Source organism: Chiloscyllium punctatum, chromosome 13 (genome assembly GCF_047496795.1).
Source record: "Chiloscyllium punctatum isolate Juve2018m chromosome 13, sChiPun1.3, whole genome shotgun sequence".
Classification (NCBI taxonomy): Eukaryota; Metazoa; Chordata; class Chondrichthyes; order Orectolobiformes; family Hemiscylliidae; genus Chiloscyllium; species Chiloscyllium punctatum.
This window is the reverse complement of record NC_092751.1, coordinates 101,286,944-101,313,102: the sequence shown is the minus strand read 5'-3', so window position 1 is coordinate 101,313,102 and position 26,159 is coordinate 101,286,944. Positions and strand designations below refer to the sequence as shown.

At 43.9% G+C, this 26,159-nt stretch overlaps 1 protein-coding gene across 5 annotated transcripts in view; it reads left to right on the top strand.

Annotated features, from left to right (window-relative positions):
* zswim8 (zinc finger, SWIM-type containing 8) overlaps positions 1 to 26,159 on the top strand; it is a 199,969-nt gene that overhangs the window by 106,285 nt on the left and 67,525 nt on the right. For all 5 annotated transcript variants that reach the window (XM_072583458.1, XM_072583456.1, XM_072583455.1 and 2 more), the window contains exons 6-9: positions 13,568 to 13,675; positions 15,559 to 15,640; positions 17,706 to 17,826; positions 20,574 to 20,775. In XM_072583458.1, coding sequence (XP_072439559.1) covers positions 13,568 to 13,675; positions 15,559 to 15,640; positions 17,706 to 17,826; positions 20,574 to 20,775 — 513 coding nt within the window. The remainder of the gene's footprint in view (positions 1 to 13,567; positions 13,676 to 15,558; positions 15,641 to 17,705; positions 17,827 to 20,573; positions 20,776 to 26,159) is intronic.

The window sequence follows — 26,159 nt, the reverse complement described above, 5'->3', positions numbered from 1 at the left end:
TTTTGAATTTTCAGTTGACTCCCAGTCACAATGAGTTCCACGTTCCCACTAGCCTCTGTATGAAGGAATACTTCCTAAAATCACCATTGAAAAAGCTAGCTCTAACCTTAACATCACACTACCTTCCTAAGTAGCCAATCCTCAGGTTGGAATTTTTTTTTTCAGAAACAGCTCAAGGAATTAGTTTCTCAACCTGAATTTTTCACCATGAGTCAGGATAAGGTTTGAGGGTGAAGGGTCGCCAATGAGATAGAAGATCGTAATGTTCCACTTTTACACTGGAATGGATCGATTACAAATGGAAATGTTGGTAGATGGGTGATAATGTAAACCTTAATGGGACATTAAAGATATGGCTGTGAAGTCAATGTTTGAAAAGGAGGCATATAATATAATATATATACTATTATATATATATTTTATACGTATATATTTAAAAATAAGTGAGGGATATAGATAAGGTAAATGACAAGGCTCTTTCCCATAGGGTGGGCGATTTAAGACTAGGGGCGATGTTTTAAGTGTGAGGCAAAAGGTTTAAAAAAGATATAAGGGGCAATTTTTTTTTACAGAATTGTTTGTGTGTGGAATGAACTCCCAGAGGAGATGACAGATGCGGGTACAGTTATAATGTTCAAAAGATATTTGGATAAGTAGATGTATAGGAAACGTTTGGAAGTATATCGGCCAGGAGCAGGCAGGTGGGACTAGTTCAGTTTGGGATTATGATTGGCATGGTCTGGTTGGTTCAAAAGATCTCTGTCCGTGCTGTGTGAATCTATGACTCTGTAAGTTGCAAATTTTTCCCATCAAAATAGAATTTTTCAGTCACTGGTCCAGTCTCGAGCACTGTTAGAAACACAAAACCCAGCCCTCTACCACCTCATTCTTTTATAGAACTGTTTAATCTTTTGAAAGTTGGAGGAGTTTTGGATAGTGAGGAAGGCTGCCAAAGGGTACAGTAGGATATAGATCAGTTGGAAAGCTGGGCAGAGAAATGGCTGAAGGAGTTTTAATCTGGACAAAGGTGAAGTGTTGCATTTTGGGAGGTCAAATGCAAGAAGAAAGTATACAATAAATAGCTGGACTCTTAGGAGCATTGATATGCAGAGGGATCTTGGGGTGCGAGTGAGTGGATGAGGTGGTAAAGAAGGCCTGTGGCATGCTTGCCTTCATTGGTTGGGCACTGAGTTTCAAAAAGTTGGCAAGTCATGTTGCAGCTCTATAACACTTCAGTTAGGCCACCTTTGGTGTATTGTGTGCAGTTCCAGTCACCGCACTATGGGAAGGATGTGGAGGCTTTGCAGAGGGTGCAAAAAAGAATTACCAGGATACTGCCTGGATTGGAGTGTATTAGCTCGAAGGAGAGGTTGCACAAACTTGGATTGTTTTCACTAGAGTGTTGGAGGCTGAAGGGTGACCTGACAAGTGTATAAAATTATGAGAGGCATGGAAAGGGGGGAATAGTCAGAGTCCTTCTCCCCCAAGGGCAAACACTATGGAGAAGCAATTCAAGGTGAGGAGGAATAGTTTAAAGGAAATGTACGAGGCCTGTTTTTTTACACAGAAGGTGGCAGGTGGCTGGAGCACGTTGCTAGGTGAGGTGGAGAAGCAGATATGATAGTAACATTTATGGGGCATTTCGACAGACACATGAGCAGGCAGGGAATAGATGGATATGGACCATGTGCAGTCAGATAGGATTAGTTTTTTAGAATTGCATCATGGTTGGCACAGCCATGGTGGGCTGAAGGGCCTGTTCCTGTGCTGTACTGTTTTGCGTTCTTTAGAAAACACCAACGGGAGCAGTCCATTTGGCCCCTCGGGTCTGTTCCATCATTCAATATAATCATGGCTGATTATTCAACTCATTACCTTGTTCCCACTTTCCCTCCATTCCCCTTGATCACTATAGCTGTAAGAACTATATCTAACTCTTTCTTAAAAACTGGAATGACCCCGTATTCAAGGCCTACAGATCATCAGTTAAAATGCTGGTGTAGCAGTTGGCAAAAATGAATTCAGTCAACTCTGTAAAATAAAGAAACGCAAAATCTCAATGGACTGAGCAAAGGGACCCAGTCTGTTCTGGGGGCAAATGCAACAGCAGATTTTATTTATGTTGTGCTTTCGCTGCATTTAAACGCTGCAAGAGGATTCCCTGAAGCAGTAAGTCTGAGCCATTTGAGATATTGTGACAGGGGACTAAAGGTTTAGTCAGGCCAGTGGGAATCTCTCCATTCACCTCTCTCCAAAGTGGGCAATCCCACTGGCAGATCAGCAATACTCCTCCTTGTGCATGTACAAACTAAAATGTGTATTTTCAAATGCCTACACATGGTCCATATCCCTCTACCTCCTGCCTGTTCATGCTGCTGCTGAATTCTGTTTCAGAATAATCGCAGCTTTGCCTCCCCAGAGCAATTCAGAAATGCACAAGGTGCTGGTGTATTTATCCTGCAAGGTTCCTGCCAAAGCTGTTCAAACTCATTGTCACAGCTCCGTTGTTGGGAGAGTTTGTATGTTCCTTGGCTTGGCGTTTCTATGTTGCAACATAAAGGAGGTAACTGACCCCATTTGTCACTGTTGGGTCAGTTCAGGAGCTGCCACTCCACGCCTGTATCCCTATCCTTTCCTTGCACTATTTAGCATTTAATTCCCCCCGCAAATGTGATTGCTTGGACTTTCAATTGTCATTTAATTCTTTTTTTTTAAGATGACCAGGGTCAAAAAGTAATGTCTGCCAGTTCTCAGTCTCTGCCCCTGCACCATCTAGTGGCTGAATTTTGAATCATAAACTGCTTGGTGCGTCTTGACTGTTTTTTTTAACACATTCATGGGATGAGGGTATTGCTGCCTAGGTCAGCATTTATTTTCCATATCAGAGGGCGCAAACATTGCTATGAGTCAGGTGTCACATGCAGGCCGGACCGGGTAAGGATGGCCATTTCCCTCTCTAAAGGTCATTGGTGGACCAGATGGGTTTTTCAGACAAACGACAGTGGTTTTCAGGCTTGTAATTCCAGATTTTTATTGGGTTCAAATCTGCACTCGATTCACCTTCACCTTTTACCTGAAGCAGACAAAATTAACTTGTAGTGCGCAACGACTGAAAAGAAGATGCAGTCGTGTGTAGTTCTTTCTGTACAGGAAGTTCAATGTAACACAGACAAATTTAATAGTTTTCAAAACTTGCCTTCACTCCCATTCCCCAAAAAAACTTTTAAAAATAACCTTTGATTCAAAGCTTCTTCAGTGAAGGGATTGGAAATGAAGCAGTTTATTCCTTTTCCAACTTTTTGTTTTTCAATTGATTCAGCAGCAAGTTTCTGCTTTCGTGAGAGTCAAATATTGCAATTGGAATCTTAGTGTCATGGGATCCAAGTGCAGGCTAATTTATGATTATTTGCTCTGTTCTGTATCTTGTGTCCCTCTGTTGAGGTCAGAGTGCCTTTCAGTAATTGAATAATCCAGTGTGCTGGAACACAGTTTAAAAAAGGCTGACCTGTAAATCTGTCAGCTCTGAGCACCGCCTTCCCTCAGTCACTGTGTTCAATCCCTTCGAGAAACCTTCTTAAATCAACTTGAGTTGTTTATGAGGCACCATATCTGAATTTTTATCAAATATTCACGCTGAAAGGGTGGGAGATGCCTGGCAAAGCAGCAATTTCTTTTTATCCGTATCCACAGGGAACATTTGGAGTCCCAGCCAGACCAGGGAGAGGTGACTGTTTCCTCTTCTGAATTGGGGCTCGATCATTGTGTCCAATGACCATCTGTAATTGACGTGAATATGGGATTTAAGTTGGATTTGTCATTGAGGGATGAATATAATGCGAAGGGAGTGGTATTTGAATTTGGAACAGACCTTTCTGGGCTGGAGAGGACTGCATGCAGATCCCTGTGATAGGTCAGTCACTCAGTCCAGTGCCTGTATCTGGATGTAGGTTTGCTCGCTGAGCTGGAAGGTTTGTTTTCAGACGTTTTGTCACCATACTAGGTGACATCATTAGTGAGCCTCCAGATAAAGCCCTGGTGGTATGGCCCACTTATTTTTCAATGTGTTTAGGGGTCTTTGCCTGTATCGGTTTGTGTTTTGTGGGTGTGGGGATTTGTAAAGGCCCAGCATTCCATTGATGACCCTCGAATGGTCAAAGTATAAAGCTGAATGCCGAGGTCTGTTTGCGCGAGCAATGTGAAATCTGCGTGGATTAATAACTCCATAGTACATCCATGTCCAACCCTGAAATGCAAGGACACTCCTGACCTAGATTGTTTTGAAGAACTAAAGGCTCTTTGTGATCATGAGAAAGGCATGTGGTATCTCTCTGCGTGCTTTCTGTGATAGTTTGAGCTGCTTTTTTTCCAATTACTCTGTCCAGAGAGATCATTACGCACCTCCTGGGGGAGGTGGGACTTGAACCCGGTTCTCCTGGGCCAGAGTTAAGGTCGCTACCACTTCTCCACAAGAGGTAGTCTGATTCACTCTGGGTTCTGCTACAAAATACTGTGGTGGAATTTGTGCCAATGGAACGCATGTCCCCTGAGGTAATAGACCAGGATACTTACCTGCTGTGGCCAAATGAACAGTCGCAAGGTTAAAGTGGAACCGCTCAGAATCATACTTAAAACACAGCTATTTCCGTAATCAATCTGTTTAGAGGTGTTATTCACACACTGTGTTCCAACAGCCCTGTCCACAGCTCTCATTTCTTTTTCTCCTCCCTACCTGTTTTTCGAATCAACTTGTTCAGAGATGTTATTGCACATTCTGCAGCAGGTGAGACCTTGACCCTAGGCCACCTGTTCCAGGGGTTGGATCACTACCACTGCACCACAAGAGTCCTGTGTATAGCCCTTGCAATTTTTTTGAGCCTGTTTTCTAACCAACCAGCTTAGCAATGTTATTTACACACCTCTGAAACCGGTGGAATTTGAACATTGGCTTCCTGGGCCAAAGGCGAGGACACTACCACTGTGCTACAAGGGCATTGCGTACAGCTCTCTATTTTGTTTCTCCTTTTTATCTATGCTAACCTATTTTTCTTATCAACCTGTTCAGAGATGTTATGACACACCTCTGGAGAGGGAGGGACTTAAACCCGGGCCTCCCTGGTCCAGGGCAAGGACACTACCACTGCACCACAAGAGTCCCTTGTGTTCAGCTGTCATGGCAGCATTCATCCCTGTGTTCAGCTGCCCCTCAGTCTGAGAGAAATGTCTAATCAATGCCCCAGGTTTTTGCTGGGGGTCTTCCAGGACAGATTGATTCTCAACCCGAACATTATTGAGATGGGACAGCCCAGGAGAGAGAGTGGGAGCTGGAGTCTCGGCTTTGTTCTTGTTTCTTTCCCCCTTTGTCACCTTCGGCCCTGCCTCAGGCTTTTGGATTTGACACGTGGACAGTTTGATAATTTGCTCTATTTTGCGTCATTAGTAACATGTTCTTCCCTGTTATTGATGGCATAAACTTTACAACAACGGATGCAATTACTATTGAGCAGGTTTTGGGGAGACTTACAAAGCTGGGAATGAAGAGTTTGTAATTCAGAGGAGAGATTCGATACATTTGAGCTTGTATGTTTTGGAAGCGATGAGTTGTATAAAAATATGAGGTGCCTAAAGTGGATTGGAAAAACCTATAGGAGAGAGAGACTTTTAAAGTAGTTGACATGAAGTACTGGAGAGGAGTTGAGTTTTTTTTTTACACGGGATGTAGAAAATGCACTGTCTGAGAAGATGGTCAACTCCCCCTGGGGTGGGGTCGTCCAGAACTAGAGGGCAAAAGTTTAGGATGAGAGGGGAAAGATTTAAAAGGGACCTAGGGACAACTCTTTCTCACAAAGGGTGGTGCATATATGGAATGAGTTGCCAGACGATGTGGTGGAAGCTGATACAATTACAACATTTAAAAGGCATCTGAATGGGAATATGGGCCAAGTGCTGGCAAATGGAAAAGTGCTGGATTAATTTAGGATATCTGGTCAGCATGGACGAGTTGGACCGAAGGGTCTGTTTCTATGCTGTACATCTCTATGACCCTACATCTTAAGAAGAACACTTGAATATTCCCCTGATGTGCTGTAACTCAGAGGACTATGGATCAGGAGGCAGAGAATGGACTGGGCTGCGGAACACTCTTTCTCGCTCCCTGATCCAAACAAGATGTCTGAATAATACCCTCAGGTGTTGTAGAACCCTCAGGTTCTACGTTTCTGCTTTGTCAGGAAAAGTTAAAACCATACAAGCAACTAAAACCAAAAAGTGCTGGAGAAACTCAGTAGCACCTGGAGAGAGGGAAACAGAATTAACATTGAGTCCAGTGACGCTTTTCTTTGGAACGCAAAGTGTTAGGATATCAAAGTAAAGAGTCGTATCGCTCAGCCTGTAATGGTAGTTGGGAAGACAGGAACAAGCAAAGGCCATTCAAAGACAGCACAGTGGCTCTGTGGTTAGCACTACTACCTCTCAATGCCAGAGACCCTGGTTCGATTCCAGCCTTGGGCAACTGTCAGTGTAGAATTTGCACCTTTTTCCCCGTGTCTGTGTGAGTTTCCTCTTGGTGCTCCGGTTTCTTCCCACGGGCCAAAGATGGGCAGGTCAGGTGGATTGGCAATGGAAAGTTGCCCCGTTATGTTCAGGGATGTGCAGTCTAGGTGGGTTAGCCGTGTGAAATGCAGGGTTACAGGGGTAGGGAGGTGAGTCTGGGTGGGATGCTGTTCAGAGGGTTGATGTGGTCTTGATGGGTTGAATGGCCTGCTCCACACTGGGGACTCTATGATTTAGGCCCTTGAGTATGTTTTGCTATTTAATGAGATCATGACAGACCTGTGTCTTTGGCTTTGACTGCAAGTCCCCGAACCCTTTGATTCAAAACTCCATCGGTCTCTGATGTCAATGAATAATTGTGCGAGTGTGTGCTTTTTTGTGGGGGTGAGTTCTAACCTTTTATCACAATGTTATGTGATGTATTTCTTAACCTCTCTCCTGATTGTCCTGACTTTGCTTGCAAGAATTTGTGCCCTTGTCCTAGACTTCTGACCAGCAGAATGATAAATGTGAGATGCTGCATTTTGGGAAAGCAAATCTTAGCAGGATTCATGGTAGGGTCCTAGGAAGTGTTGCTGAACAAAGAGACCTTGGAGTGCAGGTTCATAGCTCCTTGAAAGTGGAGTCGCAGATAGATAGGATAGTGAAGAAGGAGTTAGGCAAGCTTTCCTTTATTGGTCAGAGTATTGAGTACAGGAGTTGGGGGGGGGGGTCATGTTGCGGCTGTACAGGACATTGGTTAGGCCACTGTTGGAATATTGTGTGCAATTCTGGTCTCCTTCCTATCAGAAATATGTTGTGAAACTTGAAAGGGTTCAAAAAAGATTTACAAGGATGTTGCCAGGGTTGGAGGATTTGAGCTATAGGGAGAGGCTGAACAGGCTGGGGCTGTTTTTCCCTGGAGCGTCGGAGGCTGAGGGGTGACCTTATAGTGGTTTACAAAATCATGAGGTGCATGAATAGGGTAAATAGACAAAGTCTTTTCCTTTGGGTGGGGGAGTCCAGGACTAGAGGGCATAGGTTTAGGGTGAGAGGGGAAAGATATAAAAGAGACCTAAGGGGCAACTTTTTCACACAGAGGGTGGTACGTGTATGGAATGAGCTGCCAGAGGAAGTGGTGGAGGCTGGTACAATTGCAACATTTTAAGAGGCATTTGGGTGGGTATATGAATAGGAAGGGTTTGGAGGGATATGGGCCGGGTGCTGGCAGGTGGGACTAGATTGGGTTGGGATATCTGGTCGGCATGGACAGGTTGGGCCGAAGGGTCTGTTTCCATGCTGTACATCTCTCTGACTCTGACTCTAAGTCACCATTGATGTCTCCATACCTTACTGAATACCGACCAAACCTGTAATTAAATTGCCCTTAACCTTCCACATGTTAGGGGACAACAAGCCTTGTTTTTGCATTTTCTCCTCTTAATCTCCCTCCCTTTGGGCCTTTTAAAGCATAAGGAGCTGGTTGTTAACAGGCATTTGTAAAACAAACTCAAGATTAAAGATTCTGTTAAAGAGTAATGGCTCCTCAGACAATTGGCATTGTTCTTGTATAAACTGTACAATAAGTAATGGTTGGTTTAATGCTTTTACAGTACTGTTCTGGGGGAAAACATGAAGTTCAGACTTTTCAAAGGGATTTTATTGTTTTGAGTGTGCTGCTAGGTGCTAGTAAAATAGAAAATTCTCCCCCACCTTTGCCACCCCAACCCCATGTTCTCTCTCTCGTTCACATGCACTCACACAAAGGCACATGGAAAAGACTGGCTAATTGGGGGTTGGTTAGCTCAGTTGGCTGGATGGCTGGTGAGTGATGCCAACAGCATGCGTTCTACTCCCGCGTCGACTGAGTTTACCGTGAAGGACTTGCCTTCTCAATGTCCCCCCTCACCTGAGGCTTGGTGATCCTTAGGTTAAACCACCATGGGTTACTTCTCTCTGTAATGAGACAGTGTCCCTATGGTCTTCTGCGACTATGGCACCTTTGCTTTTACTTAACCAAGTTAGTTTAGTTAGTTAGTTTACTTAGTGTAGAAACAGGCCCTTCGGCCCAACAAGCCCACACCGACCCGCTGAAGCGTAACCCACCCATACCCCTACATCTACCCCTTACCTAACACTACGGGCAATTTAGCATGGCCAATTCACCTGACCTGCACATCTTTGGACTGTGGGAGGAAACCGGAGCACCCAGAGGAAACCCACGCAGACACGGGGAGAATGTGCAAACTCCACACAGTCAGTCGCCTGAGTCAGGAATTGAACCCAGGACTCTGGTGCTGTGAGTCTTGGGTTGTTGTCTGACAACTGGTCATCACCTCACCGTTCCACCAGAATAACAATACATGTTTGAGGAAGCAGAGCACAGATTCTGAAAATGAATATCCTTCCCTTGGGCAAGTGAGGACTGCAGGTGCTGGAGATCAGAGTCAAGAGCACAGCAGGTCAGGCAGCATCCGAGGAGCAGGAGAATCAACATTTCGGGCATAAGTCCTTCATCAGGAACTTTCCCATGGGACTGGATGTTTTCCTTTCTCTCTCCAATCTCATTTGAACCTTGCTAACATATTAACCATGGAACCTCAGAAACCAGATAATTTATCCCCTCCCAAAAAAAAGGTGAGAGGAAGCTGAGGGTAAACTAGCAAGTAACATATAAGTCGACAGGAAGAGCTTCTTTAAATATGTTAAAAGGAAAGGATGAGCCACAGTTTGGGGCATTAATAATGGGGAATTGGAACTGGTAAACGAGTTGAATAAATACTTTGTATCCATCTTCATGGTAGACCATACTGATAGCATTTGAAAAATACTAAATCAAGAGGCAAAAGGTAGGGAGGAAATAAGTACAATGATCTTGTTTTCTCCTGATCTCTGTGAATACTTAAGTTTGTGTTCAGTTTAGGATTGTTGTTATTGTATCAATTTCAGACAGGGCAGGGATGATACCTTTTAAGGAATTAACATAACGTCTCAGCACATTCCAGTCTTCAGTTACCTGCCTGTATTCAGTCAGTTTAATGGACCTTGTTTAGTGTCTCAAGTCAGTTATATGTTCATCACATTTAGTAATATCAGGAAGCACAAAACCCAGATTCTGTGAGTCTGTGATGTTCTATTAATGACAATAGTCAGTTTTCTTAATAAATTTCAAGACATCCATCTCAACAAAAGTACAACCTTTGTGATATATGTTACGAGAGCTAATCTATGGGGGCCAGTACCCAACCCATATCATCCTAGCAATGGTGTTGACAGAGGAATCCTTCCCATTAATGAGTACTTGTGAAATCCAAGGTAGAAACAGGCAGCATTGTGTTATGTTTTTCTTTAATATTTGTTTTGAAAACTAGTTGTGTTTTGAGATTTTCCACACTTTGGTTGTTTGATATTTAATGCATTTGACAGATTGCTCGAGATACATATGAACATATGAAATAGGAGTAGAAAAAGACCATTCAGCCCCTTTTGTGGTTGCTCCACCATTTAAATAGGATCATGGCTAATCTGTTGTCTTTCACATTCCCATCTACACCTTTGCCTAAGAGAAATCTGTCTTTAAAATATTCCATGACCCTCCCTCCACCATTTTCTGAGGCAGAGTTCGGTTGTTGAACAATGCTCAGAGAAGAATAATGATCTCATCTTTGTCTCCACAAGATAGCCCCTAATTTTAAAACAGTGTCTAAACAGGCCCTTTGGCCAAACAAGTTCACACTGACCCTCTGAAGAGTAACCCACCCAGACCCATTTCCCTCTGACTAACGCACCGAACACTACGGGCAATTTAGCATGGCCAATTCACCTAACCTGCACATCTTTGGACTAGATTAGATTAGATTACTTACAGTGTGGAAACAGGCCCTTCGGCCCAACAAGTCCATACCGCCCCACCGAAGCGCAACCCAACCATACCCCTACATCTACCCCTTAGCATGGCCAATTCACCTGACCTGCACATCTTTGGAGTGTGGGAGGAAACCGGAGCACCCGGAGGAAACCCACGCAGACACGGGGAGAATGTGCAAACTCCACACAGAGTGGTCGCCTGAGGCGGGAATTGAACTCGGGTCTCTGGCGCTGTGAGGCAGCAGTGCTAACCACTGTGCCACCGTGCCGACTCTCGAACACAGGAAACATCTTTTCCCACGTTCACCTTGCTGAAACCACTTGTGATCTTGTGGAACTTCAATAAAATTGTTCTTCTGAAACCTAGTGCAAACGAGCTCAGTCTTTCCTCGTAAGACAACCCACACAAGCCCTGTATCAATTTCAGCAACCTCCTCTGAACTGCTTCCAACCTTCCTGCACCATTCCTTAAATAAAGAGATCAAAGCTGCGCACAGTATTTGAGGTGTGGTCTCAGCAAGAAGAACTGTAGTATAACATGCCTCCTTTTATGTTCAGTTCCCCTTGTAGTGAAGGAGAGCATTCTATTAATCACCTTACTTGCTTGCTGATAAATAACTCTCTCCAAGGACAGAGATTTAAAGAATGATTCATGGTCTCTGCATATGACCTTGCAAATTTGTATCACTGTTTAGTAGAATCTTGAGTCTATAGTAAGAAAAGCACAATCTATTCAGTGATTGTCCTTCAAAGGCTGTATCATTGGAGACTCTACATTACCCTAACCTGGCAATAGCCAGCCCATAATAACTTGCAATACAACATAGCCTTGACCCTACAGACAATTTAATTGTCAGCCTTGCATTATGGCCAGATCTGACCAGGGTATCCTGACCTCTTCAGCTTTTCTTTATTGGTTCTTTTTTTCTGTAAGTTTGGAGAGAGAAAGAAAGAGAGAGAGAGAGAGTTTGCCTTCTGATGGAGTAATAATAATTTATTGTAGCTGCTTCAAATTATTGGGTAAACTTCCTCTGGCCACAGTAAAATCTTTAAAACATTTGTCCTTCTCAATTTAGATTCCAAGTGTTGCTGCGTCCTGAGTAACTTAGGCCATTAAACCCCTCTGCTGGTGCAGAAATGTCTGCCACAGTCCATGTGACATCTCCCATTGACCGCATAGACACTGGAGGCAGCCATCTTTATAATTCACAAAAAAGGATCAATATGTTGATTTATCGTCAAGTTGAGTAATTTGTTTGTGCTACACCGGTATCCTGAAGATCAATAGAGGAGGAGAGATAGCGGTAATGTCTCCAATTATCCAGGCAAATGTTCTGGGGGACAGGAGATTGAATCGCGCCATCACAGTGGACATAAGACTGTTGTCATGTGAACACAGGAATGCTCTCGAACCCATTCTGCCCTTTGTTTAGATCCTAGCTAATTCAAATTGTGAGGCCTGTTCTGGAGTACTGTGCCCAGTTCTGGTCGCTTTGTTGTAGCAAGGATATTATTAAGCTGGAGAGGGTTCGGAAAAGATCTACCAGGATGTTGCCAGGAGTGGAGGATTTGAATTATAAAAATAGGCTGGGACTATTTTTCACTGGACTTAGGAAGTTGAGGGGCCATGAGGGGTATAGATAAGGTGAATGGCGGGTGTCTTTTTCTGTGAGGTGGGGGATTTCAAGATTAGGGAGTGTATTTTTAAGCTGAGAGGAAAAAGAATTAAAAAGACATGGGGTAGGTTTTTTTACACAGAGGGAGGTTTGTTTGTGAGATGAACATCTAGAGAAAGTGGTGGATTCGATACAGTTGGATAAGTTCATGAATAGGAAAGGTTTGGAGGTATATGGGCCAGGCGCAGGCAGGTAGGGCTAGTTTAATTTGGAAATCTGGTCAGCATGGATTGGTTGGACCAAAGGGTCTGTTTCTGTGCTGTATGACTTGGTAAGCCTTATGGCCTTTTTGACCATTTTGACACTGTCTACTGAGTCAGGAGATTGTGGACTCATATGTGAGAACTGGAGGTGAATTCTGCACCTTACCTCGGTTGCAGCTCTGAGAGACTGTTGCACTGTCAGAAGTGTCATCTTTTGAATGTTAAATGTTAAACAGAGTTCCTGTCTGCTACTTGCATCAGCTAGAACTAACAATCCAATGGTACTGTGTTAGAGCAGGGTAGGAAATTTCTCCCAGTGGTTTAGTCCATATCCTCTAAACCAGAATATCTGGTTGTGGGTGTCATTCCTGTTTGTGGGAATTTGTGTGAAATTGGGAGCTGTTATCTACATGATGTTATAACCCCTCTGGAGATCAATCATTTTTGTTTTAAAGCAAGGATTTTCTCACAGCTCCTAAGGAAATAAGAAGAGAGCATGAATTCCCAGTTTTTATTGTAATAAACTGACTAAAATATGTGCAAGTTGAACATTATTTGATAGGCAAATGATATTTCAAGTAGATGCAAATTTCATTTTAAATTATCAATTCAACAAAAGTTATCTTACAGAACAATGAGTCATAGAGATGTACAGCACAGAAACAGACCCTTCAGTCCAACTCGTCCATGCCGACCAAATATCCCAATCCAATCTAGTCCCATTCGTCAGCATTTGGTCCACATCCCTCCAAACCCTTCCTTTTCATATACCCTTTAACCAAACCGCACACATGCCTTTTAAATGTTGCAATTGTACCAGCCTCCACCACTTCCTCTGGTAGTCCATCATCACCCTCTGTGAAAAAGTTGGCACTTTTAAATCTTTTTCCTCTGTCCATAAACCTATGCCCCCTAGTTTTAGACTCCCCCACCCTGGGGAAAAGATCTTGTCTGTTTACCCTATCCATGCCCATCATGATTTTATAAATGCCTATAAGGTCACCCCTCAGCCTCCAACACTCCAGGGAAAATAGCCCCAGCCTGTTCAGCCTCTCCCTATAGCTCAAACTCGCGAACCGTGACAACTTCCTTTGTAAATCTTTTCTGAACCCTTTCAAGTTTAACAACACACTTTTCTGGGAGATCAGAATTGAACGCAGTATTCCATCTCGTCACACTTTTAGAGATCGTGATTCGGTAAAATGCCTCCTGGCCTACCTTTCATCAAGTCACCACAGAGTATTCTTGAATCTTCCACTTGAGAATGGTAACCTCTTTGTTTTTTGTTTGTAGGCCTCAGCGGTGTGTTTGCGTGCACCAGTTTCTGAATCGCTTTCCCGATTGCAGAGAGATCAGCTGCAAAAGTTCGCCCAGTATTTGATCAGTGAGCTGCCTCAGCAGGTGAGGAATTACTGGCTAACCTCAGGAATTGGACTTACACCCCAACACGGTTTGGTTATTTTCATAAGTGAATAAAACTAGTTTGTAAAAACAAAATTACGGAGTAAAATGTTTGACTTGTAACTTTGTCAAAATAGTCACCACTGAGAAAAATACTCTCTGCCACAGATATGTACTGGAAAGTAATACCAAATGTTGGGAAATCTCTGAGCAGATGCGATGTATCATTTTAGGGCACAATTTTAGGTGGAAAAAGCTGGAATATAGTGTATTTGGTTCAGTAAAACAATTTTGAATACTGTCAGCTCTGCTAAAACATGTGTTTCTTCAGCGCGAATTGGCTTTAGTGCGATTGAAGAATTTGGACCGTTATTTGTAGAACCTGTGCTTTCCTTACCTGTGTTGGCCTAATGTGATTCTGGCCCCATTAGTTTAAATGGTGCGACTATTGCTTGATGTTCCAGTAACGCGAGATCGCACGAGAACTGAACTATTGCATTAGAACTGACCATAAGTTTTTTTTTAAAGTTTGTTCGGGGCTGGGTCGGCATTTATTGCCCATCCCTAGTTGCCCTTGAACTCAGCTGTTTTCCAGCCAGTTTCAAAATGGTGTGGGTCTGGAGTTGCAAGTAAGGACGGCAGATTTTCTTCTGGAAAGGAAATGAGGGAACGAGGTGGGTTTTTACAGCGATCGACAGTGTCACCATTAGACTAGCCTTAAATTCCATAATTTTTAAATTTAATTTGATTTTCACCATCTGCCATGGTGAAATTTGAATCCATATCTCCAGAATATGAGTCTGGGTTAATAATCAAGATTAGGGTGATGCTGGAAAAGCCCTTTTGTCCAAAACGTTGATTTTCCTGCTCCTCGGGTGCTGCCTGACCTGCTGTGCTTTTCCAGCCCCACTCTAATCTTGACTCTGATCTCCAGCATCTGTCACACTCACTTTCCCCTATCTGGACTATTAGTCCAGTGACTACTACCCCACTGTCTTCGCTTTCAAACGTTATATCACTTTTTGCTTTAGTTTCAGGCAAAATTTGCATCAAAGCTGTTTTTCCTTTTGTGGTTCGGCATTTTAACATCATTCTATAATCTGTTACGTTCCAAAACTCAGAAATAAAACCCAAAGTACTAATGCAACAAGAATGATATTTTTGAGCCGGCAGGAAGAGGACTGACTGAGTCAGAGTTTTGATCCTCTTCACCAGCTCATATCACACGACCAAGTCAAATCCCAGATAAAATCTGCATTCGCTTTTTGCACCAGTAATTTTTCTGCTGGTACCTAATTCAGTAATTCAATAATTCAGGAGAAAGTCTGAGGTGGAATGATCGGGTTGTTCTTTTGCCTTGTGAAAGGAGTCCCAAATAATCATTCCATCCTCAGGCAAGCTAATTCTCATGGGTAGCTAGGGACGGGCAACAAATGCTGGTTCAGCAGCAATGCCGTGGGGAAAATAGAAGAAAAATTGAAAGCTGAGATCTGTAGCATCTGGGGCTTGCATTTCACATTTGCTGCCAGTCTGCAAGCCGAGTATTGAATATGTCCAATTTCAGATGTTACGGTGTTTTTACTTCTCTTAAGGTTGATCCTAGCATCAGTGAACCAGTGGTTATGAGAGTTGAGCTGTGCAAAGACGGCGAGTTATAAACAGGAGTACAGTTAATTATTAAACCTCAGGTGCTGTCTTTACCACAGGCAGAGATTGTGCAATTTATTGTTTAAGATCGGAACCAAAGTTGTACTTAAAATATTGCAAAACTCTCATCATACGGGAGAGCATTAAGTAAAATAGTTCTGTTATATTCTCACTTTGTCCTTGTTTTTCTCTCTGTGTCTCTCTCGCTCTCTCTCTCTCCCTCCTTTTGATGGAAGATCCTCCCCACTGCACAAAGACTTCTTGATGAGTTACTTTCATCCCAGTCGACAGCAATTAACACCGTCTGTGGGGCTCCAGGTAACAGCGTTCTGGTGTACAGAGGAACCTCGATTATCCGAATTTCGGGTTATCCAGACAAGATCGCAAGGTCCCAGTGCTTGGCTAAACTGTGTTATCTGAACGTTTGATTGTCTGAACATTCAATTATCCAAAACAAAAACTCCCCATCTGTGTCGTTCGGATAATCAAGGTTCCTCTGTAATTCTCTTTTAGAGTTTGCTTGTGTCGTTTAGAAACTGTACTCACCATTTGCCTAATATTGTCCCTCCGCTCATGATTAGTACTGTGCCCGAAAGTGACAGGAGAGACATTGTATGATTCGCGAGATTATCTAGGTTTTGAGGATGTTTAAGCAGTCTCTCTGAAAAGGGGGCAAATGAGAATAGACTGGCTGCTGTTTTTGAGAAAAGGATCAGAATAAACTGATCAACAACTGGAATCTGCTAATGTCGACTGGGAAAGCAAAAAGAGGACAATATCATCATGAGAGATTAGAATGGTTTGCATGTGGTGTGACACAGTGACTCCGTGGTTAGCACTGCTGCCTCACAGTGCCAGGAACTCAGATTCAATTCCAGCCTCAGGTGACTGTCTGTGTGGAGTTTGCACATTCTCCCCATGTCTGTGTGGGTTTCCTCCAGGTGCTCCAGTTTCTTCCCACACTCCAAAGATGCGTACGTTAGGTGGATTGGCCATGCTAATATTGCCTGTAGTGTCCAGGGCTCTGCAGGGAAGATGGGTTAGCCATGGGAAATGCAGGGATAGGGTAGGTCTAGTTGGGATCCTTTTTGGGGGGGGTTGGTGTGGACTCTCTGGGCTGAATGGTTTCTTTCTGCGCTGTAGGGATTCTGTAATGGATGACACCTAGTAACACAATATCCCAACTGGAAATGTGACAATAGGATGTGAATTTATAAACATGGAACAAGATAGCCTCTTGATATATTGGATTGTGGACCTGTTATCCAGAACTGACTCCTCAAAATAGTTAGAATGAAATCCACAATTTTGACTCTGTGGACTCGTGCCCATAATTGGTTACTGCTCTGATTGCAGCCATTTCTTTTCCATAATTAAATGTTCTCCTGCAGCATCTCAACCGTTATACCTTCGATGGGTTCTCCATACCTGAAACTGCAGTAGCTATCCAAACACACAAGATTGGGTAATTATAAAATTAGAAAGTACTAACTTACATATACTAAGAGACGCCTCCAGAGGATCACAGACCCTTTGTAAGATCTTGCACTGGGCGAATGAGACATGTTAAGTAAAAGTCCTTTGGTTTTCTGTTATGATTTCTGATGACTGTGTATTCTCCTGTCATGTGACATCATGTGGCTATTGGATGTCCTACGCTTGTGAAATGAAATGGAGAATTTCTCCTAACTGTTCGACCCTTCTACGACAATTCAATTGAAGCCAAACCTAGTTTCTTTCTTTTAGCAATTTATAACAATGTCATGGACACTCACTCTTAGTAAAGTTGCAAGTTTGTGAAATACGCCTCATATCAACTGGTGCACCGCGGTTGTTAGTGACATGAACATGGATTTATTCGGAGGCTGTGTGGTACAGCAAGGTGTGACTTTGCAGAGCTCAGTGGAGAGTGTGGATCGTATCTAACACTTTCCTTCTGAAATGCTATTCCTGTTATTGTTCTTGGCACTCAGAGGTCAGCCGTGTGAGTGTGGGGAAATGACCACTCTCAGCATTAATTAGGACACTACACAGCATGCTGTAGAAAACAATTGTTTCCACTTGACCTGAATGTGGGACACTCAATTGCAAGAACTAGTTGAGACAAGTCACACAATTGCATTGAAGGGGCTGCTCAATAAACAGGAGGGAGAAAGGAATAAAAGAGTATGTTGTTAAAGTGAGATTAGAAATGCTCATATGGAGCATAAGTGCTAGCATGGACCAGTTGGGCTGAATGGCCTGTTTCTGTTACAAAGTATTATAATGCCTTGTACTATTGACTAAATAAATATATATTATTTTGTACAATTGTCTAACTGTTACCAGATTTTATCTGTGGGAAACTTTGAATTCATTTGAAAAAGTTGATTGCTGTTGACAGATCCCACTGCTGGACCATCTGCTTCAGACCAGAGCACCTGGTACCTTGATGAATCGACGCTTAGCGACAACATCAAGAAAACTCTCCACAAGTTCTGTGGCCCCTCTCCCGTTGTGTTCAGGTAATCCTTTTTCTTAATCCATTATCCTATGGGTTTTTTCCTGAAATGCTGTTCTTTTTTTGTAGCGCTCTGTCAGAGGATTGTGTGTGTTCATGTCCCACTGCAGAGTTTTGACCACCATAACTAAGGCTGACCCTTCAGCGCAGTGGTCTGGACACTGGTCTATTGGCATGTTAAACCAAGACCCTATCTCTTATCTCTGATGGATATAAAAGACCCCTGGTACAATTCTGAAGAAAGTAAGGCTGTTCTTCCTGGATTTCCTGGCCAATATTTAATAATTGACGAACACCACGCAGACCAATGATCTGGTCATTAGCAAACTGCTGTTCATAGATTGGTGTTATTCCTATAGAAATGCCAGCCTGTTCCTCATCCTCAAAAGAAGATTCTCTTGAGAGCATTTCTTTGGAACTTTTGGGTTTTTTTTTGGTAGGGAATGTCAGATTGTACATCGAGCAAAATATATCCATATAATATTTGAATGTTGAATCTTTTTCAAGTGTCATCGTCAATGTGCAGGTTAGGTAAATTGGCCATGCTAAATTGCCCATTGTGTTAGGTGAAGGGATAAATGTAGGGGAATGGGTCTGGGTGGGTTGCGCTTCGGCGGGTCGGTGTGGACTTGTTGGGCTGAAGGGCCTGTTTTCACACTGTAAGTAATCTAATCTAATCATGTAAGTAATCTAATTTCTCTGCAGGAATTTCACAAGTTAGCACGCAAAGTTTGTGTTCCATGACCTGTCCTAAGGATAGCTCTGAGCCATCTTCTTTTTGAAGGGTAGCCCTTGTGTTACGGAGGCGGGGGGCGGGGTGGGGGGGCGGGGGGGGGGTGGGGGCAGGGGCAGCCAATTGTGGGCACAGCAAAGCTCCGTGACAGCAAGCCCGAGGCAAAGCTCTTCCATCCAGTTCCCTGGATTTCATGGTAGGAAGGGTCACCATGTTGATGGTGTAATCCAGTTGTGCAACCCATGATGTCATCAAATGTGTACTAGATTAGATTAGATTAGATTACTACAGTGTGGAAACAGGCCCTTCGGCCCAACAAGTCCACACCGCCCCGCCGAAGCGCAACCCACCCATACCCCTACATCTACCCCTTACCTAATACTACGGACAATTTAGCATGGCCAATTCACCTGACCTGCACATCTTTTGGAGTGTGGGAGGAAACCGGAGCACCCGGAGGAAACCCAGGCAGACACGGGGAGAACGTGCAAACTCCACACAGTCAGTCGCCTGAGGCGGGAATTGAACCCGGGTCTCTGGCGCTGTGAGGCAGCAGTGCTAACCACTGTGCCACCGTGCTGCCCACATACTGTCTGTGATGTCATCAAATATGCGGCCTATGATGTCATCAAACCTGTGGGACATATGATGTCATCAGGTTGCAGCTTTTTTCATGTTAGGTAGTGTCCTCACCTATCTTTAGCAGGAGCCTCAGCAATGGCTGAAATTGCTGCTGTGTGGATTATTTTGCATATGTCTGCACTTTGTAATCCGAGTAGTCTTGCAACAAAGCCTTCTTTCAGAAGTTTAAATCCCTAGATTACTGCTCCACTATACTAGCTCTCTAGTGAAACAAGTATATACCTTAGACTGGTTTCAGGTCTATTAATTAATGTGTTCCCAGTCTGTACAGTTTGTACCTTCTCAACTTACACACTGTGACAGCATTAATGTTCCAACAATAAAACATTAAATTTTAGGATTTATATCTTTGATCGTAAAAATGCTGAGCTACTAAAACAAACCTTTTGAGCATATTTTAATTAAAAAATAAAGTCAGAGCAGTTGATCCTGCTAGTAATTTTACCCTGTCCTCTCCCTGTTCTATTTATTTATTTCCGCTAATGTAGTCGGTCTTCATCCAAGATGACTCATTCTAATTTAGCCTAACATCCTGATATAAACCAATCTAATATTCAGCTATATCACAGAAGAACTGAATCTAATTGAACCCATCATTTTTTTAATGGCATTTGAGAATGAAATGTTGGATAATGATGAAAGTCAGAACGTTACAGTGCCATAAATTTCACATCACACACTGCGTGATAAATGATAGCATGTGTGACTTCTACAGCCAAGAGCAGCAGATACATGGGGACCACCCCCACATCCAAGCCACTCACCATCCTGACATGGAAATATGTCACTGTTCCTTCAGTGTCGCTGGGTCAGGATTCTGGGACTCACCGAAGGGGGGAGTGCAGACAGCAAAGTGAGTGCCGGAAGTCGGTCAGCAGTGTCACCTCGAGAGCAATTACAAATGGTCAACAAATACTGATGCACTCTGTGATTGATGTTCCCTTTTCAATACTTTATTGTGTGTCCTTTAAGCCTGACTAAATGCAGAGTTCTGCTCCTAATTCTTCAGCAGGGAATGCGTTGCCAATTTTTGTAAAATCCATGCACTATGGTTAAGGATTCAGTTAAAATCCATGTTTTGCTTTCAACTTGGTAATGAGGTACTTCAAACGATGGTCCTTGAAAATGTTTATTTTCACTTTATTCATTCACTGGATGAGGGCTTTGCTGGGCTGGACCAGCATTTATTGCCCATCCCAGAGGGCAGTTAAAAGTCAACCATATTGCTGTGGGTCTGGAGTCACATGTAGGCCAGACCAGGTAAAGATGGCGGTCTCCTTCCCTAAAGGTCATCAGTGAACCAGATGGGTTTTTCAGACGATCGATTCACGGTCATCATTAGATTTTTAATTCCGGATTTTGGTGTTTCGCTGCAGTGATGTCAACTCGTTGTATTTGTCATCGACGGAGCCTCCAGCTGCTGCAGAGTGGGCGTGCCTCCTACGGCCCCTCCGAGGACGGGAACCAGAGGGCATCTGGAATCTTTTGTCAATTGTCCGCGAGATGTTCAAACGTCGTGACAGCAACGCAGCCCCCCTCCTCGAAATTCTCACCGACCAGTGTCTGACCTACGAGCAGGTACTGTATGGGGCTTTGGGTAAGAGCGAGCCCATCTAAACTTTGTGGTTCTGTCAGCTGGGGAGCATGGAAATGTCAGTCCCGGGAACTGGCATCGCGAAGTCAAAGTGGAACTAGGAAAAGGAAAGCCGAACGGCACAGAAGGAAGCCATTCGGCCCACTGGGCCTGTGCCAGAAATTGCAGTGATGCACAAGTGGCAGTATGGTGAAATGGGGAAAAGTCATAGGGTGGTACAGCACAGCAACAGACCCTTCGGTCCAACCAGCCTATAATCCAACTAAACTAGTCCCACCTGTCTACTCCTGGCCCATTTCCCTCCAAATCTTTCCTGTTCATGCACTTATCCAAATGTCTTTTAAACATTTAAACGACACGCATCCACCACTTCCTCAGCCATTTGGCATTTGCACAGGATAGTGGTAATTCTGCCAAAACTGGCTGAATATTTGGACATTTGAAATTCAGAACAGGAGTCGGCCACTCAGCCTCACGAACCTGCTCCGTCTCTCAATTACCTCAATGTTATTTCCCTGCATTATCCCCATTTTCCTTATGTACTTGATATTTAATCTGTTTCTGTCTTGAGCATGCTCAAGCTCTGAGGATCCACAGTTGTCTTGGGGAGAGAATTCCAAAGATCCACCTCCGTCCGAGTGAGGAAATTCCTCCTCCTTTCAGTCCTCAATGGTCCGCCCTCATCCTGAGACTTTATCCCAGGTGGGGTCAGCATCCTTCCTGCAGCTATTTTGAATAATGTACGCCTCAGTATTGGATTTGCCTGGAATTCTATTCAGACTGGCCTTACTAGGAATATCTGGTGTCTCTTGCACTCTCTGAGCAGAATCTGTGATCAAAGGTGTGTGGTTTATATAATATTAATGTTATTTTTAGAGGTTGGATGTAGGTGCTAATTGCGTAAAAAATCATAGAAGCTCTACAGGGTGGAAGCAGGCCATTCAGCCCATCGGAACCCCAACAGCCCTCTGAAGAGTATCCCACCCAAACTCACCTCTTTACTCTGTCCCGGTAACCCAGCGTTTCCTATGGCTGATCCACCTAGTCTGCACAGCCATGGACACTTCAGGGCAACTTAGCTATTTGACCTGCATATCTTTAGACTGTGGGAGGAAACCAGAGCATCCGGAGGAAACCCATGCAGACCCGGAGACAGAGTGCAAACTCCACAGACATTCGCCTGAGGGTGGATTCGAACCCAGATCCCTGATGCTGTGATGCAGCAGTGCTAACCACCGAGCCAATGTGCCAACCCTAAAATGGTCAGAGAGCACTTCCAGAACAGAGATCTAGTCCAGAATGTGGCAGAGAACAGGATAAATCCCCTGGAGTTTTAATAAAATATTCTTTATAACTGTGGGGTTTATGATAGGGAATGTAGACATGGAGAGCATTAGCTTGCTTTTAGTTTAGAATAATCAAGGTTTGATTTTAGCTGAGAAACCCAGAGATTGAGAGCTCTTTTGGGCGGGGCCTGGAAGGGGCTGTTTTTGGGCGGGGCCTGGAAGGGGACTTTTTGGGCGGGGCCTGGAAGGGGACGTTTTTGGGCGGTGCCTGGAAGGGGACGTTTTTGGGCAGGACCTCTTTTGGGCAGTGTTTGGGCAAGACCTGACTGATAGAAACAAATAAGCTTCCTATCCTAGAAAGGAATAAAAACGAGATCATGGAAAGCTCAGTTACCTCGGTAGACAAGTTTAACTTGTGAAAGTTCCAGACCAGGAGTGTTTGGTTAGAAATCTGCAGATGATTAAATGACTGAGAAAGTCTAAGCTTTGTATTTCATGAGCATTCATGTAAGAAGACTTCACAGGACAGAACGGGGTAAAAACAGTTAAGTCATAGCTAAACATTTGATACAGAAAGACATCCAAATTTGAAATGCTGTAAAATAATGGAGTTGATGAAGAGAGAAGACATTGTTTTGATGTCTGTTTATATTTAGATAGCTTTATTTGTTTGATTTCATTTTTTGTTCCTTCATGTAATCAAGTTCTGTTTATTGTTAAAGAAAATCTTCTGCTTTATGTACCCATGTTTTAGTGAATGGTCACAATGTTAAATTTGAAAAAACATCTACAAAGGCAGATTTCAGTCAGGGATTTGCCTTGTCCAGTAATACTGTCAGCTGGGATCATTATGTTTGCTACGAGTCTGTTGAGTATGGAAGGTGCAAGGTCTGCTGTCAATACGTTTGACACTGTCACCAACCAAGAGCAGGGTGGTCTGAGAACCTCTACACACACACTCGCTCAAAGTCGTGCCTCATAATTCAAATTTGTTCCAGGCAGCACCCAGTCAGCGTACAGAGCAAAAACCGAAAGAGCTGCGGATGCTGTAAATCAGAAACAGAAACAGAAATTGCTGGTGATGCTCCGCAGGTCCAGCAGTATCTGTGGAGAGATATCAGAGTTAATGTTTGGGGTCCCCTTCCAGGCCCCGCCCAAAAACGTCCCCTTCCAGGCCCCGCCCAAAAACGTCCCCTTCCAGGCCTCGCCCAAAAAGATCCCCTCCAGACACCGCCCAAAAAGATCCCCTTCCAGGCCCCGCCCAAAAACGGCCCCTTCCAGGCCCCGCCCAAAAACGGCCCCTTCCAGGCCCCGCCCAAAAACGGGCCCTTCCAGGCCCCGCCCAAAAAGATCCCCTCCAGACACCACCCAAAAAAGTGACCCTTCCTCAGAACATTAACTCTCAATGCTGTCCACAGGTGCTGCCAGACCTGCTGAGCTTATCCAGAATTTCTGTTTCTGTTTGCGATCATGTACAGTTATGTACAAACCCACAATTAAGTAATCCACTGTATAATCCCTCATAAGACAAGTGCACCAACTTTATTTCCCCTTCTAATTGGGATTGGAATCAATAATAAATGGTTGTTTGTGACCGGCATGGGCTTGATTTGCTGAAGGGCCTTTTTCTGTGTTATAGACTTCTATGTAATTATAGAATCTAGTAGGGTGAGTCACCAGAACAAGGGTGTTCCAGTACAGGACTAAAAGTGTGCAGGAAAGTATGATTAACTTTTTAAAAGTACAATATAACTTTCTCTTGTATATGAACACAGAACTGCTTTCTGTTATATTAGCTCAGAAAAGGGCCATACCTTTGAGACAACTAACTTGTATCATGAATGTGATGCTCTACTCCATCTTACTGTTTAATTATTAGCAGTTAACAGCCAGTCAACTAGTCAGCTGTGTATGTACTCTAATAGTCATTGAACGAAGCCCTTAATCTAGACTGAGTATGAGAGTCTGAGCTGTAATAGTGATGTATATAGGTTTGTGGAAAGATTTGTAGCTCGGTTGCCATGGTTGTGGGTATGTTTGCTGAGCTGGGATGTTGGTTTGCAGACATTGCACCCTTTCTGGGTGACATCCTCAGTGCTGTGGGGCCTCCTGTGAAGCGCTGCTCTTCTGTGTCGGTTAGAATTTATGTGGTTTCGTTCCCATTGCAATCCATACTCCCGGCTCGGCAAACATACCTACAACAATTGCATTAATATACATAGTTAATTAATAAGTTTCCAGATATCTGACTCAGTAAGAGCCCAGCTCTCTGTGGTCTATGTCATGTGGGCTAAAGTGTACAAGCCACTTATTTTTCTCTTTTTTTTTTTGTTAGTTTTGAGCTCCCTTACTTGTGTTTTGAAACTGCAAAGCATTGAAATCACACCATGATGCCATCCTAAGATTCATGGGAAGTGACCATATTGTCCTCCCTGTTGGTCAGCGTTCTGCACTAATGCAGGAGGTCCTCAGCCGAGACCTTGCGTAACCTTTGATCTTTTTCCTGTAGCCTTTAACCCTCATTCCATGTGCTTTAATGTCATCTCTTTGCCAAACCAACCAAGCTCCAATTGTGATGTGGGAGTGAATGCTCCCCCTCGCCCTCTACCCCCACCTTTTGGGGGGGGCTATCTGGAACTGGAGGACGTAGTATCAGTATAAGAGCACCCTCCACCCACCCACCCATTTAACATAGAGATGAAGAGAAATCTCTTCCTTCAAAGTTTGTGAATTTTGGAAATCCTTATTCCACAGAACAGTGGCGATCAAGTCACGGAATAAACTCAAGGCTGAAATGGACAATTAGTTTTCATCAAATGGGGGCCCTGGATTATAGGGGAGACAGACTGGAAGATGAACTTGAGTCTGAGATCTGATCAACCGTACTGCATCAACTGGAGGGGCTGAATGGCCTACCTCCTCCTATTCCTCACGTTGCTCCCCAATAAAGTAACTTCCGACCACGTTGATTATCCAAGTCTGAGTGTTGTTGGTTCAAGCCCCATTTCGGACCTGGAGCAAATTTTCCAGACTGAACAGGTCAGGGGGCGTATAGTGAGATGGAGTTGCATTATCAAAGGTGCCATGACCAGCTGGTCCCTAGGAGCCACACACACAGATGACAAGGACCACAAATTCAACAGGGGCAACACAACAATCATAGGACAAGCCAAACAGAGGACAGCCAGAGAATTTCTCTAAGCATGGCACTCATCGACAGACTCCAATAACAAACACATTGACCTAGACCCAATATACCAGTCCCTACAACAAACAACCAGAAGCAACAGGAACGGAACCAAATAAATTCCAGAAGACCCAGTACACCAGCACTTCACAAGATGGTCCAACAGGAAGGTGTCACCTAGACAGGGGACGATAGGTCTGCAAATCAACTCCCCAGCTCAGTGAGCATACCCACAACTACAATGACCAGTACCCCAGCTACAAGCCTTTACACCAGCCTTGACTGCCATCTTTCTAATGATTCATAAAACTGAGTCAACCTCCCCCCTCCCCACCCCAGACTGCTTGATAAAAGTCGGATGAAGAGCTGTATGGTAAAATCTAGCAGGAAGCTTGGTCCCAGTCATCCCCTGAGTGAGACAGACTAACTGGCCCTTTATCCCGTCATTCCTGAGATCTTGCTGTGAACAATATGGCGGCTGGTTCTCTTACACAGTGCCAACTCTGCTGTAGGTAGATCCGGTCCGGCGTTAAGTTAACTCCTGTCTGGAGCAGCCTTTCCATCTTGCAGGCTGCTGAAGTCCCAGAAAGGGCGTATGTTTAATAACCATACCCTTCCTCGTACAGATGGAACAATCAAGTTTACGTTAGATTCCCTACATTTGTTTTGATTTGATTAAATTCCCTACAGTGTGGAAGCAGGCCATTTGGCCCAACAAGTCCACACTGACCCTCCAAAGAGTAACCCACCCAGACCAATTCCTCCACCCCATTACCCGACCTTTACCCCTGACTAATGCAGCTAACACTACGGGCAATTTAGCATGGCCAGTTCATCTAACCTGCACATCTTTGGACTGTGGGAGGAAACCGGAGCACCCAGAGGGAACCCATGC